At 45.2% G+C, this 16,404-nt stretch overlaps 1 protein-coding gene across 1 annotated transcript in view; it reads right to left on the reverse strand.

Moving 5' to 3' along the window:
• Positions 1–770: 770 nt before the first annotated feature.
• The window catches only part of P3H2 (prolyl 3-hydroxylase 2), a 35,417-nt gene continuing 19,783 nt past the window's right edge, over positions 771–16,404 (reverse strand). The window contains exons 8-14 of the mRNA XM_036242976.1: positions 15,134–15,261; positions 14,390–14,485; positions 13,675–13,825; positions 12,757–12,874; positions 11,717–11,792; positions 6,408–6,548; positions 771–1,110 (exon numbers count right to left, since the gene is read on the reverse strand). Coding sequence (XP_036098869.1) covers positions 1,018–1,110; positions 6,408–6,548; positions 11,717–11,792; positions 12,757–12,874; positions 13,675–13,825; positions 14,390–14,485; positions 15,134–15,261 — 803 coding nt within the window. The 3' untranslated portion in view covers positions 771–1,017. The remainder of the gene's footprint in view (positions 1,111–6,407; positions 6,549–11,716; positions 11,793–12,756; positions 12,875–13,674; positions 13,826–14,389; positions 14,486–15,133; positions 15,262–16,404) is intronic.

Below are 16,404 nucleotides of genomic sequence, written 5' to 3' on the forward strand. Positions count from 1 at the left end.
GGTGAACTCCCTGCTTGCTAACCATTCCTGCTCCTTCAAAAGCAGGGCTGCCTCCTTCCTTGCAGCCCCAGCACCTGCCAGCAAAACCAGCAGAGCCCACGTTGCCCCTGAGTTGTCCCTACAGCTCCCGGGGGGACCACAAAACCATTACCTGCAGCTCAACCAAATATCCGAGAGAAGAAAAACAAATGCCAGATATTAAGATAAGTCTCCCTTTATTCAACCCACCAGACACAAGAACAAGTCCGCGCTGGACCGCAGCGGAGAGGGGCCACCGAACCAAGCGGGTGAAGACTGGGATCCACCAGAAACCCTCGTTCCTGAAGCACAAAGCGCCCCGCTCACCCCTGGACGCCACACTCGGCACCGTGCCCAGGCCCAGGCGGGATTCAAGACCTTCTCCTGAAGGTCACCGCGGTGAGGAGCCATTCACTCTGTTTCAAACCCCTCCGCGACCTTCGTGAGGACACGGCTCCCCGGGGTCCTTTCTGGGGCGCTGCGGAGGGCGAATCGAAGCTTCCAGTGTAAGTGTGTTCTCTGGTGAAAATTCCAGCAGGGCCCCCGGAAGGCTGGGCCCTCCCGTCTCCCACAGTATGTATCAGAGTGGTTCCTTCTCAGAGCCGGGGACCCCACGGCCACCAGGGCACCCCAGATGCAAACTCCTGGCCGTCAGCACCGCAGAGCAGGTGGCTGCAGGGGGGAGCCCGATAAGCCCCCCAAGACCGAGTCACACGGCGCATGCGGAGAGCAGTTTCCCCGAACGGACTCGCTCTTTCCGCTTGAGCCTCGGCCCTGCAGCCAACGGGGGAGGGTGCTGAGTTTTGAGAGATGAACGGATGCAAAACCAGGACAGACAGAGGGGCAGAGGGAGGCAAAGCGAACATCCTTAGGGACAGAAGGGAGATCTGCTGACTCATATTCACCTGTTAATTTATACATGGCTCTGTACAAAAATAAAAAGGTTCTCATAAGATTAACAATTTAAATAAATATCTGATAGAACACTCTCTCTCATTTTTATAGCTCATCTTTTGGGTTGATATTCAGTCCGTGCTTCCCTTGTTGTTCTTGATCCAGGATTGCGATCACTTCATCGGCTTGTATTCGCTCCTGCAAAAAAAAAGGACAATTTGCATGTTTTTGTTACAAGCGTTATAACCAGTCGCAGAGGCAGATGCCTTCCCAACCCTTCAGGCACCCATCTGTCCATGGAATGGACGCTGAACCCCATTAAGGATTGAGCCTCATCTCAAACCTGAACTGGTACCTTCTCCTGACTTCCTGTGTCCTAAGCAGTTACTTTCCAAGATTTCTCTCCTGCCAAGAAGTCCCTTTTTTACATTACATTTTTTTTTTCTTTATTGATTTTAGAGGAAGAGGAAGGAGAGGGAGAGACAGAAACATTGATGAGAGAGAGCATCAACTGGCCACCTCCTGCATGTGGGATCGGACCCACAACCTGGGCATGTGCCCTGACCGGGAATCGAACCTGTGACCTCTTGGTGCATGAGCTGACTGACTATCACCGAGCCACACCAGCCGGGCACCAAGAGGTCTTATACATTCATCCGCTCACTGCCCTTTCCGTGCTCTGTCCTACAGGCATTTCCAAGTCAGTCCTCCAATTCGGCGTTCCAGTTGAATTCACCGTTTTCCTCTCAGACCTGCTCTGTTCCTCTTCGCATCCCTCTCTCGGGGAAGGCCACCCCTGCTCACCCACGTGCCCCTGGATCTCATGAGCCCCCAGTTCTCTCTGCTCCGCCTCCTGTGTCTGCCCCTTCCTTTTCAGGGCTATTGCCTTCGCTTAGGCCAGGGTTCTCCACCTGGGTGCTACTGACATTTGGACCAGATAATTCTTTGCTCTGAGGGCTGTCCTGTGCGTTGTGGGATGTTTAGCAGCATCCCTGGCCAAGAGCACCTCTCCCCACATTGGGACAACCTGAAATGTTTCTGGACATTGTCAAATGTGCTGTAGGAGGCAAAACAGCTCTCACTTAAAATCCAAGGGTTCAGGCTCTTATCAACTCTCAACTCAACTGGTACAGCAGCTTCCAAATGGATCTGTTCCACACCCAATGTCTCTGATGGCCCCCCTGCACTTAATCATGTCACCTCCCAGCCCTGCTCACACCCCGGCATGGGTCCCTACTGCGTGAAGTTCCAGGTCCAATCTTCTTGCTGTGCCGAGAAGGAGCTATCTGATCTACAGCTTTCTCTCTTTTTCAGCTCACCTGTCCTCTCTCACCTCACCTTACACCCCAGCCTCCTAGCTCACCCCAAGGTCTCTGAATCCAGCCCAGTTGGTCTATCTCCAAATAGCACTCCAAACTGTGCACATTTTTTCATCTAACGACTCTGGTCTACAACATGTTCGCTGGACAAGCGGAGCAGCAAATCGGCATCTCTCTCTCTCTCAAATCAATTAATAAAAATGTTTAAAAATTTTAAAAATAAAACTGTTCTGTAACCCCTTCATATCCTATAATTCCCAGGGACTGGGGGAGGCAGAGTGGGTGGGCACACAGCTTCCCCCCTACACCCCTTTAGAATACAATTCATAGCCCTTCACCAGCGTGCGGAGTCCCACCCCTGCCTCCTCTGTGCCTCTGTTCACTCCACCCTCCATCTCGCTCAGCACATTCTGGCCATTCGGGCTTTCTTTGTGTCTTGACCACACTAAGCTTCCTTTTGTCCCTGGGCCTTTGTACCCTGTTCTCTGCCCAGCATCCTCTCCCCAAGGTCTTTCTCACGGCTGACTTGTCACTCAGTGGCAACTCACCTGCATCAGTGCGGAGGGCCCTCAGGGTGCCACCCTTCCCCTGCACTCTCAGATCGGTTACCGCGCTCTCTCCCACATCATTTCTCACTATCTGAAAGTCTCTCAGCTATCCATTCTTTCTCCTATTGGCTGTCAGTCTTCTTCCGCTGGAAGGGAAGCTCCATGGAAGTAGGGAATCCTGTCATTTTTGTTCACTGCTCTATTTCCAGTGATCAGAAAAGCTACTGACATTTAGCAAGGCCTCCGTTCTACCTGATAAATAAGTGTGAAATGAGTGAAGGGCTCTCTCTGCCTAGAAGATCTCTCCCTGAAGAACCGTGCTCATCCTCTGAGACTCATGTCAGACACTGTTTCCTCCACAAAGCCTTTCCTGGTTTCCGTTTACACCCCCAAGCACCATGCGCTCCCCTCCCCTAATTCTTACTGAACCGGGCCTTGGGTTTTATTGGCTCAGGTGTCTGTCTTACCTCTCCACTTTGACCTCCAGCTCCTTAAAAACAGGGGTTATGTCTTCCCTAGTCTGTATCCCCTGTGACTAGTCCCAAGCACAATGTCTTGCACAGTATGTTAGGAAAATATCTATTTTGCGACTTGAAAACAAAGCCCCTTTCAATCAAGAGCTTATAATTGAAATGAGGTTGATATGAAGGTGACTAAAAGGACCAAATATTCTAAATAGCAGAAATCTAAGTTGCTGTCTTGATGGCTTTGTAAAACGCCTCAATGCCACTTCACGGGAAGAACAACCTGCTTCTGAGCCAACGGACGTACACCCGAAACTGACCCCCTGGATCGCCACTGGACTGCTGTCTCCCGTCTCCTGAGAGGAGACGAGTTCCAGAGCTGGGACTCTGTGCACAAGCAATGGAAGCTTCTAATATTGGGCATCTTTTTTTTTTTTCCTTCAGACAGAGCAGGAGGGAGAGAGGGAGGAAGAGAAAGAGAGAAACATCGATGTGAGAGAGACACATCAATTGGTTGCCACCCGCACAGCCCCAACCAGGGCCAGGGCCAAACTGCAACCGAGGTACGTGCCTTTAGCGTGAACTGAATCCGGGTCTCTGGTCCACAAGCTGATGCTCTAACCGTTGAGCCAAACCAACCAGGGCTAATATTGGGCATCTTTAAGAGCTTATGACACAAAATACTCTGTAAGAATTAACTGCCTTTACAGTAACCTATTACAAGCATGGAAGTTGCCAGCTCCGATGACTTATTCATAGGCAGACTTCATTTACTCAGGGATTCAATCCCAGAAGAGGAGCCTAATTCAGGGACTTTCAAACTTTGTTGCACATTAAAATAACCTGGGCGGCTTTTAGAAGTTCCGATACTCAGATCACACCCCATAGCAATTAAACCAGAATTTCTGAGGGTGGGAGCCTGATGTCAGCAGTTTGTACAGTTGCCCAGGTGATCTCAATGTGAAGCAAAGTCCATCACAGGCTACGTTTTCTAGGACTGTTGCTTAAGAGGCTTTGGTCATTTTCATCTGTGGCCACTAGATGTCGCTACTGCCCAGAGACTGGAGACATTGCCCACTACTTGCCCTTCAGTGGAGGAGCATTCATGTTTACTGGTTAGAAAGGGGAGAGAACTTGTTTGTGTTAGCTTATTTTGATAGAAAATATCTCGGAAGAGCAGGTTGGGATACTGAATAATGAAACCGATGAGCTGTTTGCTGAACCAACAATAGAGAGAGGAAATAGTAAGGCAATTTTTCAACAAATTGTCTTCGGTTATCTTCACTGTCCGCTCCCTTATCGAGTTCCTTGGCACAGGGCGCTGAGAGGTGCTGACATTTGCATCTGGAGACGCGCAGGGAAGAAAGGAATTACAGCTGCGGGAGATTGCTCAGTGTCCCTTCAAGTTTTCAGAACTCTGCTCTGTTCCCTCAGTTGGGACCAAGTTTTCTTTTTCTTTCTGTGCCTGGCTATTATCTTCTTTTTTAGAACTGCGTTTTTATTAAAAAAATATTTTTTATTGATTTTTCTTTAGAGAGAGAGAAAGATCCATGTGAGAGCAGAACATTGCTAGGCTGCCTCCCGCACACCTGCTGCTGGGGATGGAGCCCGCAACCCTGGCAGGTGCCCTGACCCGGAAAGAACTGGTAACCTCTTGTTGCAGAGGATGATGCCCAACCAGCTGAGCCACACCAGCCAGGGCTACAGACGCCTTTCCTGCTTCCCCTGACACCCACATGACTGTCTTCTCCCTCTCTGTTTCCTTGTCAGTCTCCCTGAGCTCCTCCTGGTCAGGGACTATTTTTGGGGTCCCCCTTGTACCCTCAGGGCCTGCCTAGCAGAGTTTCCCAGGCAGGAGAGTAGCCATTCCGCCAACATTTGTTAAATAGATGAATGAATGCTTAGGGAATGTATGAGTTAGTTTTGATGACGAAAAAGCATGTGAGAAACCAGATTAATTTTAAATAGTTTCTGATCACACTGGATTCAATACAGGGAGCTGACGAGGAAAACTGGATGGACTGTCATTTTAAAGACGAGAATTCCATAGCTGCACCAACACTTGGGACTGGAAGGACTTGGAAGTTGTCCCGCCCTTGCTCTGACATCCCATTTCCACGTCAGCATCCCGTGCCGCGCAGTTCCCGAGGCTCGGACGGGCGCCGTCCCGTGACGAGGAACTCACTACTTCAGAGTAGGCAATTTCCCCGAACAGTGGTGATGATTTACAAGTTATTTCTTATATGTTGAGCCCACATTTTTCTTCTTGAGAATTCTATCCATTGATCTTAATTCAATCCTCTGCAGCTTCGCAGACAGAGACTACGACCTCTGCCCAAGGGCATCCAGAAGGATAAGATCATGGTTTCCTATCCAGGCTGAGTGCCCTCAGCGACTTCCCATACAATACAAACAATATTTCAAAAATGTAAGATTTAATTATAATAAATAATATTGAACTTTCAGGTTCCCGCACCTCTTCTTCATGTTTCATAAAGCGTTTAATAATTTTGAGAAAATAAACCATTCTTCCCAGTAACCAGTAGAAAGTGGTTCCTCTCCTGATGCTACAGTTTTTAAATAGAGCTGAAGATAACGAGGGACTGCCACATACCACTGACGTATCGACTTCTGCAAACATTTACCTACTAGAACCCACGTGACCAAGAACTGCCTTCCTCGTCCGGCCTCGGTCCCTCACACACTACAAACACTAGGTGACCAGGAAATTGTGTCCTTGTGTAAAAGATGGTCAGTGCTAGAAACAAGAGAAAGGGTTGTGTAACAGCTATAGAATGATTTTTTGGTTTGTTTTCCATGCTCTCTAAGGTTCTTGAAGGGTTATGAATCAACTTAAAGGACTTTTCAGATAAGTCTGTTTATGAAGCAGGTCTATGAGGCATCTAGTTGGCTTTCTGAGTGGCTCAGCACTCACCAATTCTTTTTTTTTTTTTTTCTTTTATTGTTTTTTAGAGCGAGAGAAAGTGAGAGAGATAGAGATAGAAATATCGATGAGAGAGAACATCGATTGGCTGCCTCCTGCATGCCCCCCACTGGGGATCAGGCCCACAACCTGGCATGTGCCCTGACTGGGAATCGAACCGGTGACCTCTTGGTGCATGGGTCGATGCTCAACCACTGAGCCACACCGGCTGGGCACTCACCAATTCTCTATAAAGTGGGTCCAAGGTAAACCACAGAGCCACAGCACACCTCTGGCCCTTGGTGACGGCCTTCACCCCATGTGGGTTCTCCCCTCCAGATGAGAAGCTGATCATACGTCCACACTTTGGTTTGATAGAGGCCTGAGAACAAAAGTGAAAATTAGACTCAATTTCCAAACATCTCTACAACCCCCTGTTCTTTATCCTTCTATGGGATTATTTGAGTCAAGTTTTGAGTCAAAGAATAATAGAATCCTAAGGTTGAAGAAGGCAGAGATTATTTCAGGCTCCTCATCTGAGAAACAATGATAAGGTCAAAATAATATCTGATTCAGGAAATAAAGTTATTCAGGTAAAATGGTTGGCACACACTATGTGGATAGCTGACAAACTCCATGAAGCAAAAGCGCTCCCTTTTAATTCACTTCTCTAACTTTTAAAAATATATATTAAAAATTGTTTTTTATTGATTTGTATAGAGGAAGGGAGAGAGATAGCACATCAATGGGAAGGAGAAGCGTTGATCGGCTGCCTCCTGCACGCCCCCCACCAGGGATCGAGCTGCAATCTGGGCACGTGCCCTGACGGGGAATCGAACCCACAACCTTTGGGTGCATGGGATAACCTCCAACCAACTGAGCCACCTGGCCAGGGCCACTGCTCTAACTAGAGCACTAGCACAGCATCTGGCAAGGGTAGATGTACATTTAATGTCCGTGGAATGACAAAAACCAATCAGGTGGACGCCCAGAGGGCTGGTACAGTTTCATTACTGATCTCGGTTGTGGCTCCACGGGTGCACCCTTCCTAGTTCCTCAACTGTGCACTGAGGGTCTGTGAACTTCTCATGATACAAAGATTTTAAACAGTTGAGTCTGATCCCATACGATCACTGAATTCCTGTTAAAACCTTCCTGCCCAGTGGTCTCCAGCTAAAGCTTTAACACCCCCAGTCCCGAGACCACGCTGCCTCTTGGGCTGACCCGTCCCATGGCCTCCCGGGCTCTGAAATCACAGCCACAGTCCCCGAGCCTGCGCGTCGCTGGGGGAGCTGCCCAGGAACAGTCAGGCAGAGCAGGGCAGAGGGAAGAGCGAGCCCTGGGCCCTGAGCAGGGTAGCAGAACCAGCAGGCTTTCCAAACTGAGCTTAAGGACTCGGGAATGGGACTTGTTTCCATGTTTAAAGAGGTGTCCGAGTGCAAGTCAAGTTAACTTTTCTTTCTTGAGAAACACAGAAACCTGACTCATTCCACAGCAGAGCAGGGAAAAGTCAAGTAAAAGCCAAAAAGTGGGACCAGCCATCTGTGTGGTAAGATGGGCCCATTCTAACAAGCTATTCTCTGAATTGACTTGAGTTGACAGACATCCTCTAGAAGAATGTTCGGTGTCCTTCACCATAAAATGGGAAGAATGGGAAGGCTACGTTTTTCCCATGACAGCTTCGGGAGAAACATCTGGAAAATTGGTCAAAATCCTTGGCTCCCTAACACGGGTCCTCGCAACAGTGTGACCTACACATGGAAGGCAGACATTGAAGGCCGGTGGAGGAATCAGAAAGTCTGAGACCCTCATGCACATCTACACAGCCCATGGACACAGGCAACAATGTGGTAAAGGGTTAGGGGGGTGCTGGGTGGAGGGGGCTAGTGGGAGGGATGGGGAACATCTATAATACTGTCAACAATTTAAAAAGTCTGAGACAGGAGCGGAGGGGCAGTGTGTGTGTGTGTGTGTGTGGTGTGTGAAGAGAAGAGCAGAGAAAAGCAGCCAGTTCCTGGTTGTTCTGTTCACAATAACTGAGGAGAGATTTGTCTTTGCTGAAGAGAGTTGCTTTGTTCAGGCGCTTCACCAAGGTGACGTCTCTGATGTAAATCTAGAGAGTTCAGTAGTTACTGGTGGCCTCAATCTGATTTCGTTTATCTGCAGAAAGATTTTGTTGTTCATTTCCCCATAAAAAGAGCAAAATAACGAATACCTGACGCATATGACACAGGCCAGGAAAGCCCTCCTGTGCGTGGTGTTAGGGTACGGTTTCGGGCTTTCTGGCTGCGCATTCCCTGGCGCTGGGCAGACTCTCTCAGCCACACGCGGCTGCCTCGCGCCCATGGGGCCCCTGAATCTCAGCAACAGCACTTTACAACACAAAGAAGGGGCGTGGGGACGGCATGCGTCTCTCTGATGGAACTGGGGGAATGGCAAGCATGTTCACACATGAAGAACGTTGGGAAAGTTTAGGGAAAGAGGCTATCAACTTCCTGAGGCGGTTGGAATTGACTACAGGTATGTGAGACTCTCAAGGACTCATGTTAGCGAATAGCCAGCCTCACCTGCTACATGTCTGGTACAGGGAGGAACAGATAAGCTCCTTGGATGGCTTGCTCCTACGGGAAAATAGGTTCCGAAGTCCAGAGAAATGAGGGTAAACATGCCTATGGAACACGGCTCCATAGTGAGTTTAATTTTTCACGAAGCAAATGGAACTCATAAAATTGTATCTTTGGGAAACTTGCATAGAAAAACCCAAATCCCTACATACCCATGTTTCACAAATAAATGCTGCTGTTGAAATAACCCATGTATCTTCCAAATGTGATAAAAGCAAATTCCCATTGCTTTTCATCTAACGGATGATTACACGTCAGAGAAGCTTTGTATCAACTTGCCTTGAATAAATGGAAACCTTCGGCCACTATGCAGTTAATGATATAATTTCCAGATTTTTCAAAAATAAAGTACTTATAAGATGTTACCACCTTGTGTAACCCCAGTTGGGTTATTTCCCTGCTTTACCTGTCTTTCCAGAGTCAAAGAAGGGAACACTGGAAAGGACGACTGTCCGTGTCTCTTTGTCATTGGGACTGGTCACCTAGGAAATTTGATTATCTACAAAATGCCCTAAGAACTCTACCATATAAATTAATCTGAAGTAGTAATAATTTGGGAAAGTAAATCTCCCAACTAGGAGCTTTTGAATAAAACTATTGTTTAAATCAGGTTCTTCTTTTATTTGTGGGGAGAAAGAATGGTTAGATTCTGCAATTTTTTAAATGGTTGTGCTTTTATATTAAAAGGATAGTGGAATGGTATCTTCTTTCACATCATGAAAAAAAACAGAATTCCAGTGACCTCAATTATATGTGGAATCTAATGTACAAAATAAACTGACAAACGAAATAGAAACAGACTTATAAAGGGACAGCTCTCAGAGGGGGTTGGAGGACTGGGTGAAAAAGGTGAAGGAATTAAGCAGAAACAAGACAAAATTCATAGATTCAGACAACAGTATGACAATTACCAGAGGGAAAGGGGATGGGGAGGTAGAAGAGGGGACAGGGGGCATAAACGGTGATGGAAGGAGGCAACTTTGGGTGGTCACACACAATATACAGATGATGTATTGTAGAATTTACACCTGAAACCTATATAATTTTATTAATCAATGTCACTCCAATAAATACAACTCAAATTTCAAAAATCACTTAAGTTTTATTATGTCTAATCCCTGGATGTACATCTGAAACTAATATAATATTGTATGTCAACTATAATTGAAAAATAAAAAATGATTTAGAAAATAAATAAATTAAAATTTAAAAATAGATAAATAAAAATATAAAATACCTCAATATTGGGGAAAAAATTTCAGTTAACTTGTATTCAACAATTAATAAATTACTGATTCATCAATTCTTCAAACACTGAGCATTTCCAAATCTGGCCACAAGATGGAGTAGAAGCAAAGAAATCTTTTCAACCACCTGTCTGATTTTTCTTCCAACTATGCGAGAAGCAGTTTTGAACCCCAGTTTTAGTGTTAGCAGAGCTCAGAAATCAAATTCTTTCTGCACACAGAATCTTCAGAAAATGAGAATTTTGTATAGTAATTTTAAACTCCAACCCAGACCATCCATCCTGATTTAATTTCCCAGATAATGAAGCATCACACTACTTCCAAGTTAATATTTAGGCTTTTTACCAAAAAGTGTAGGCATCATAGCCTTTTAAATATACATTATTGTATAAAATTCTATTAAATATTATTTCTTGATTATAACAATGTTTCTGGACAATTTTAATCAGAATCCTTATAGGTTTCCTCTTGTACAGTAACACAGTTTTGAATATCATCTGCTTATACTATAGCAATATGTCATTAATGATAAATGGCTGTTTCGCTTTGAAGAAAATGCTGCAAAATATGATAAGAATACCATAAAACTAAGAAAACACTGTGGAAATAGTTTATATAATGCAAACGCCTTGAAGTTTATTACATGCATGTCCCAACTATTTAGATTTTGTGTGGAAAAAAGAGATATCTCATAATCTATTTATAATTTGATCTTCTCAATTGGGAAACCTGCTTTTCTACCATAAGTATCCTCTTTGGTCTGTAAGTGTTGTGCAGACTGGTTTTCCAAAGGCATCAGTTTGCTTAGAAAGATGGTGGTAGAATTTAACTTTCGATTATTACTTATGAAGGTATGTTTAGAATCTCATCCAAAACATGTCATGTGGACACACACACACACAAACTTGTGCGTATGTGAATGTAAATATAAATTTTTAGGTATGGGTTTACTTGTAATTGCAACCACACACATACGTACACATTCACACATATATGCCATATTATGCATACATACATACATATATAATAATTTTGATAACTAGGGTCTGGAGGTCAATGACCAATCCAAGCCTGTACAACCCCAAGTTACTTGAAATCCACTCTGTGGAATTATTTGACTTGTCCTAGGTTCAGGTGACACAGGAAATAGTGTTTTTGTTTCCACCAGATAATTTGGCAAATAATCAGAAGACTCGGGTTCTGAGTCCAAGTCTAACTTATATGAGAATTAGAAATCCTTAATATTTCTATTCTTAAATTTACCCATCTTTAAAATGAACTAGAAGATTTTTATTTTATTATGTAAAAGTATGTTTTTATTGATTTTTTTTAGAGAGAGAGGAAGGGAGTGAGAGATAGAAACACCGATTTGCCTCCTACACACCCCCTACTGGGGATCGAGCCCACAACCCAGGCAAGTGTCCAGACCGGGAATTGAACTGGGACCTCCCAGTCCATGGGAGAATCGATGCTCAATCCACTGAGCTACACCAACAGGGCTAGAAGACTTCTATTGATGGTGCCATTTCTAACATTTTACTATGTGTAAATTGGGCCTCTTTGTACCTCTTGAATTCTTGAGCTCGGAACTATTTGAAATCCAACAGTTTGAGTCCTTAGAAAATGACAAGACTGGGATAAAAAATACTAAATACATTTGCAAAAGTAGGTGTACTTACAGTTACAGTCTTGGCATCCATTTCAGTGAAAATGAACTCTCCTCCTTCAAAATCATCATTCATGTACAGGAGAGCACTGTACAAAGAAAGGGAAGGCATTTGTGCTAGTACTACATGCTTACGACATTGCCGCAAACTACTGAAGACTGCTGATGAACCGACCAGCTTAACTGGTTAGTTTCCTTTGAACCAGATATTGAAATAAGACCCTCCTAACCCTCAAGAGTAAGAGCAGATGTAGTATGTATCATACCCTTGAACTATTAATTTATTCCACTTACATTAAATTTGTAATTATAGTTTAAAGCTCATCTCACATTTCACTTCTTTTAAAGAAAATCTGACTGGATTTAATCTAGCCCTTTGAACCTGCCCACACTACTCACAACTCTCTTGTTTCCTGTCAAACTAGTAACTGTAAAGAATGTCTTTTTTCCCTAACTAGCTGGAGAGCTCCAAGGGGTGTAGCCTAGCCTTGCAGATAGGGGGCACCCAATGAATATGTCTTCACAGAGCACAGAGCTATAATAATTAACACACTATTATCTACACGGTGACTGCAACTCCTGACTCTTCTCTTTACACACTAAAGCATCTTTCAGTAAGAGAAAACAATGTTCCCCTCCTGAGTTTCTGGTTTCTTGTTTATAAAGCACAGACATAGGTAAGTGAAGTGATAAGAACCCTATGCATAAACAAGATATTTCAGTGAATGCTAAGTGACTACAAAATTATATATATATATATATATATATATATATACATATATATATTATATATATATATACACTTTATACTTTTATATTAAAACAAAACAGACATTATATGGGCTAGGATATAAAAAATGCATGGATTTCTAAAATGAGAATATAAGATGATGAAGTCGCTTCTCAGTTGCAACAGCTACTTCAAAGGATTACTTGAGAATCTGCTCCATAGAGATGAATGTGAGGACGAGGGAAAAGATCCGCTTTCTGGTTTCTCTGGGCTTTGCTAACGGTTGGGCACAAGCTCGGCTTTGAAGCAGGGGCCGGCTGTACCTATAGTCCCGGAACGTGTAAGCGGGAGGCTCCTTCCAGCACTCGTTGGCCTCTGGATCCAGCAGGCAGTTGTCCGCGTGGATGGGATGACTGAGGTCGTTTCTTCTGTCCTGTTGACCTGCCAGGAAAGGGACCAGGGAAGAATGAAAGGAAGGCTGGAACCTCCAGCGGCAACACTGACAACCAGACAGCCTCCTCCATCGCGGGAGCCCTTGCAAAGCTGAGGAGACAGACAGCCGAACAGAACAGATGAAAGGACCCAGGAGACTCTGGCCGGGCTTTGATGTGAACTTGATGGAAAACTGTGAGCAAGTCACACCTGCTGCTTCGGCTATGGGTTATCTGATGTGAACACACATGCCGACACCCCGGGCACATCATGGGCTGCACTTCACGCGGAGGAGCAGTACAGAAGGAGGATGGCACACAAGTGTAAACGAAGCTTTGATTCCTCCCCTGAACCTTCAAGTGTGAAAGTCCTGCCCTGTGACAATATCCGTCCCCTCCTACTCTGGATGGCACGGAGGAGAAGATCTAGAGAAGAACCTCTGACTTTGTAAGAGAATTTATTTCTATGCTACCACCCGATGCTTGCGGAGGTAATAGGAGACTGTAATTTCCAGGTCCCTAGTTCCCCAAAGAGTAAAACCTAGAGCAGAAAAGAGTTTTTCTGTGTGACTTCAGCAAGTAGGAAAAGCTGATTTGAAAGGGAAAATAGGCAGAGCGATGGTCTGCTGGTACTTTAGGGGACAAGAAAGGAGAAAAGGGGGGAAGAAAAAATAAGAGTAAGTTTCTTTCTTTTTAGAAACACAGAAGTCTTTTGAACCATGTGTCTGTCATGTAACAGCTTTGATTCGCATTGTTTTCTTTCTCATCTCCCTGTGGGTAGAAGAACAAGTTCGGACTCTGAAATCTCACCAGACAGGGCTGTTCGGCAGACCATGTGTGTGTAGGAAAAATACAGGGTTGAGTTCAGCATGAAATAGGATTCTACAATCTTTCGAGCCTTCTCGCTGATGTCATAGAACAGACGGGCGCTCTTCAGCGGGACTCGGCCTTCGTAACCAAACTGAAGAAACAGGAGAACGTTAGGTACCACCGGGCTATGGGAGAGCTTGAGGAAAACAGACACGAGGGTTCAGTAAGCCAATGCACAATGGTCATCTCTGGGTTGGCTAGTGGGAATGTCACTACATGCTTGTGGTGGGAAAATGAACCATTGCAATGAGCCTTCCTACTCACAGAGAGAACACTGAAAGCTAATCACTCTCTCTCCTCTTCCATCACAACACGCTCCTCGTTTCTCTCTAACCACCCTCCTTGCCATACAGAATAATTACTGGTTTGGGTATGTTTTCCCCACTGGACCATGAGCTCCTTGAGCAGGGGGTGGCGGGGGGCGTCGGAGGAGCTGTGTGTTATTTGTCAGATACAAATTTAGAAAACATAAAGCCTGATTAATCGATGACTGAATAACGAAAGAATTACAGAAAATGCAGAGGCATTTTATACTTGCTCCCTTCGACTGTCCTGATGAAACTACATTCTAAGCTCTTCTCTTTCTTGTGTCTGCCAATCACAGAAGGTCCTGGATTGACACACAGACCAAACCCAAAACAAGTTAAGACTTTACTTTGAGTGCTTTCAGGACAGTTGCGCCTTCAAACTTTTCATTGGGCGTGTGGGGTGAAGTTTTCCCTCTGTATCCATCGCCAACGAGCATGATTCCCTGGAAGGACGACATAAGGTTCCCTTAGTGATGATGACGCATGCATCAGGTCTCCCTTTTGGCCCAAAGTCCATGCTCAGAACCATGCCCCTTTTTGTCCCAGGAGCCCGTATCAATTGTTCCAATCAAAAGAGATACACTGCCCTGGCCGGCTTGGCTCAGTGGTTGGAGCGTCGGCCTGCGGACCAGAGAGTCCTGGGTTCAGTTCCCATTAGGGGCACATACCAAAAAAAAACAAACAAAAAAGAGATACACTTATTTAACTTTTATGCTGTATTCGTATTATTAAAAAACCACCATTGTTTGTAGGAATAGGTAGACTATAAATGATTAACATATTGGTTATTATTGATTAAAATAAAGGGACTTTCTCAGCAACTTTCTATGGTGGACAGGTCACATGCTGGACAATTGCTGTCCTGGGAATTAAGCGGCTAACTATTCCAGATCCACTAGCTATATACAGATCTGGACAAAACCAAGGTCATCTCAACCCAGAGACTATGAAAGTGCCTTCCAAGTCAATGCCCTTCTCCTAAACAAAGTGACATTGCCTGGTTCTCGAGCTGCAGCTGAGACCAGACCCAGGGCACTCGAAGGCTGGCAGCAGGCCAGCCCGGTCAGGCCCCGCCCTCTCTGCGTCCTCACTCTGGCCACGCTGTGCAGCTCCCGGCACTGTTCTTCCGACAGCACGTTATCCAGGAGGACCCGCTGAGTCCCGTTCAGCTGCTCCGAGTTGTAGACGAACGTGATGTTCTCGTAGAGCAGGGGACCACCTGAAGGGACAGAGCACACTGTCTCCTCTGTGACCTCTGTCCCCCGGCGGGAACCACAGAGCACCCACCAGCTTGCAGGGTGCCGTTCAGGAGGGGCAGCTTCCTCATGGATATTTAGGACTGAGACAAATGACAAATTTGGAGTTGGAAAAACACAATATGGATTCAGGTTTTTGAGACATGTCATGGCAATGTATTACATTTGCATAGTATCTAGTGTTTGATAAACTAGCTTTGCATTGGGTTCCAGTGTTGATCCTGTAAAGCAGACTGAGCATCTCACAGGAATCTCCTCTGGAAAGACTTTCTAGAATTCTCACAACAATTGGACTCACTCTGCTCCAATAGTTCCTACCGCTGCTGTAGCATCACATGCAATTACTTGATGACATGGCTGTGTCCCCAGGTGTGACATAAACATCTCAGTGTCACGGGTATGTAGAGTGATGCCTTCACCAGGAAACGCAGGTAGTAAATGCCCCATCACCCAAGTCAACCGATTCCTTCCTAGTCGTCTTTATACCACCACCCGACTCTATGTGGTTTTTCTTTTGGAACATTTATTCTACTCTGCTCTCTGGACATATCTTTATATCATCGTCTTTGCACAGGATGGTTTCCTGTAGACACCTGTTCTCTCCCTGGATAGAGACCACAACATTATGAAATTAGCCCTACAAAGGCTCTTCAGAGAAGGATGCATCTGGGCCATGTTTTGGGTAGTGACATTATAAAATCTAGATCTGACAAGGTCTTTTTCTCACAGACAGTAGGATTCAAGGATAAAACCTTTGACAGTGAGGAAATCTTCAGATTTAACCGAGTATAACCATCTCGAACCAGAAAAGTGAACAGAAGAGAAAAACACTGGTTTTCTACTCTTTCCAGTACTCCTAAGGAGCCTGCTATGTGCCTGTCAATATCGACAGCCCACCCCGGAGGGAGCGGTGGGGAGGGCGCAGTTCCTCCCTTCCCCCCACGGTCGAACACTGGCCGTGAGCAGGCTGGTCCACAACAGGGCAGTTGGAGGAAGAAGAGACAATGAAATTGGTATCTACTCTATTGCTTTAAAATAGATTAGTCAAATTAGGGAGCAGTACTAAGGGTTTATTAGTCTAGTTAGGATAAAGAGTCACTACAACC

The sequence above is a fragment of the Molossus molossus genome, unplaced genomic scaffold, assembly GCF_014108415.1.
Source record: "Molossus molossus isolate mMolMol1 unplaced genomic scaffold, mMolMol1.p scaffold_m16_p_5, whole genome shotgun sequence".
In the NCBI taxonomy this organism is placed as follows: Eukaryota; Metazoa; Chordata; class Mammalia; order Chiroptera; family Molossidae; genus Molossus; species Molossus molossus.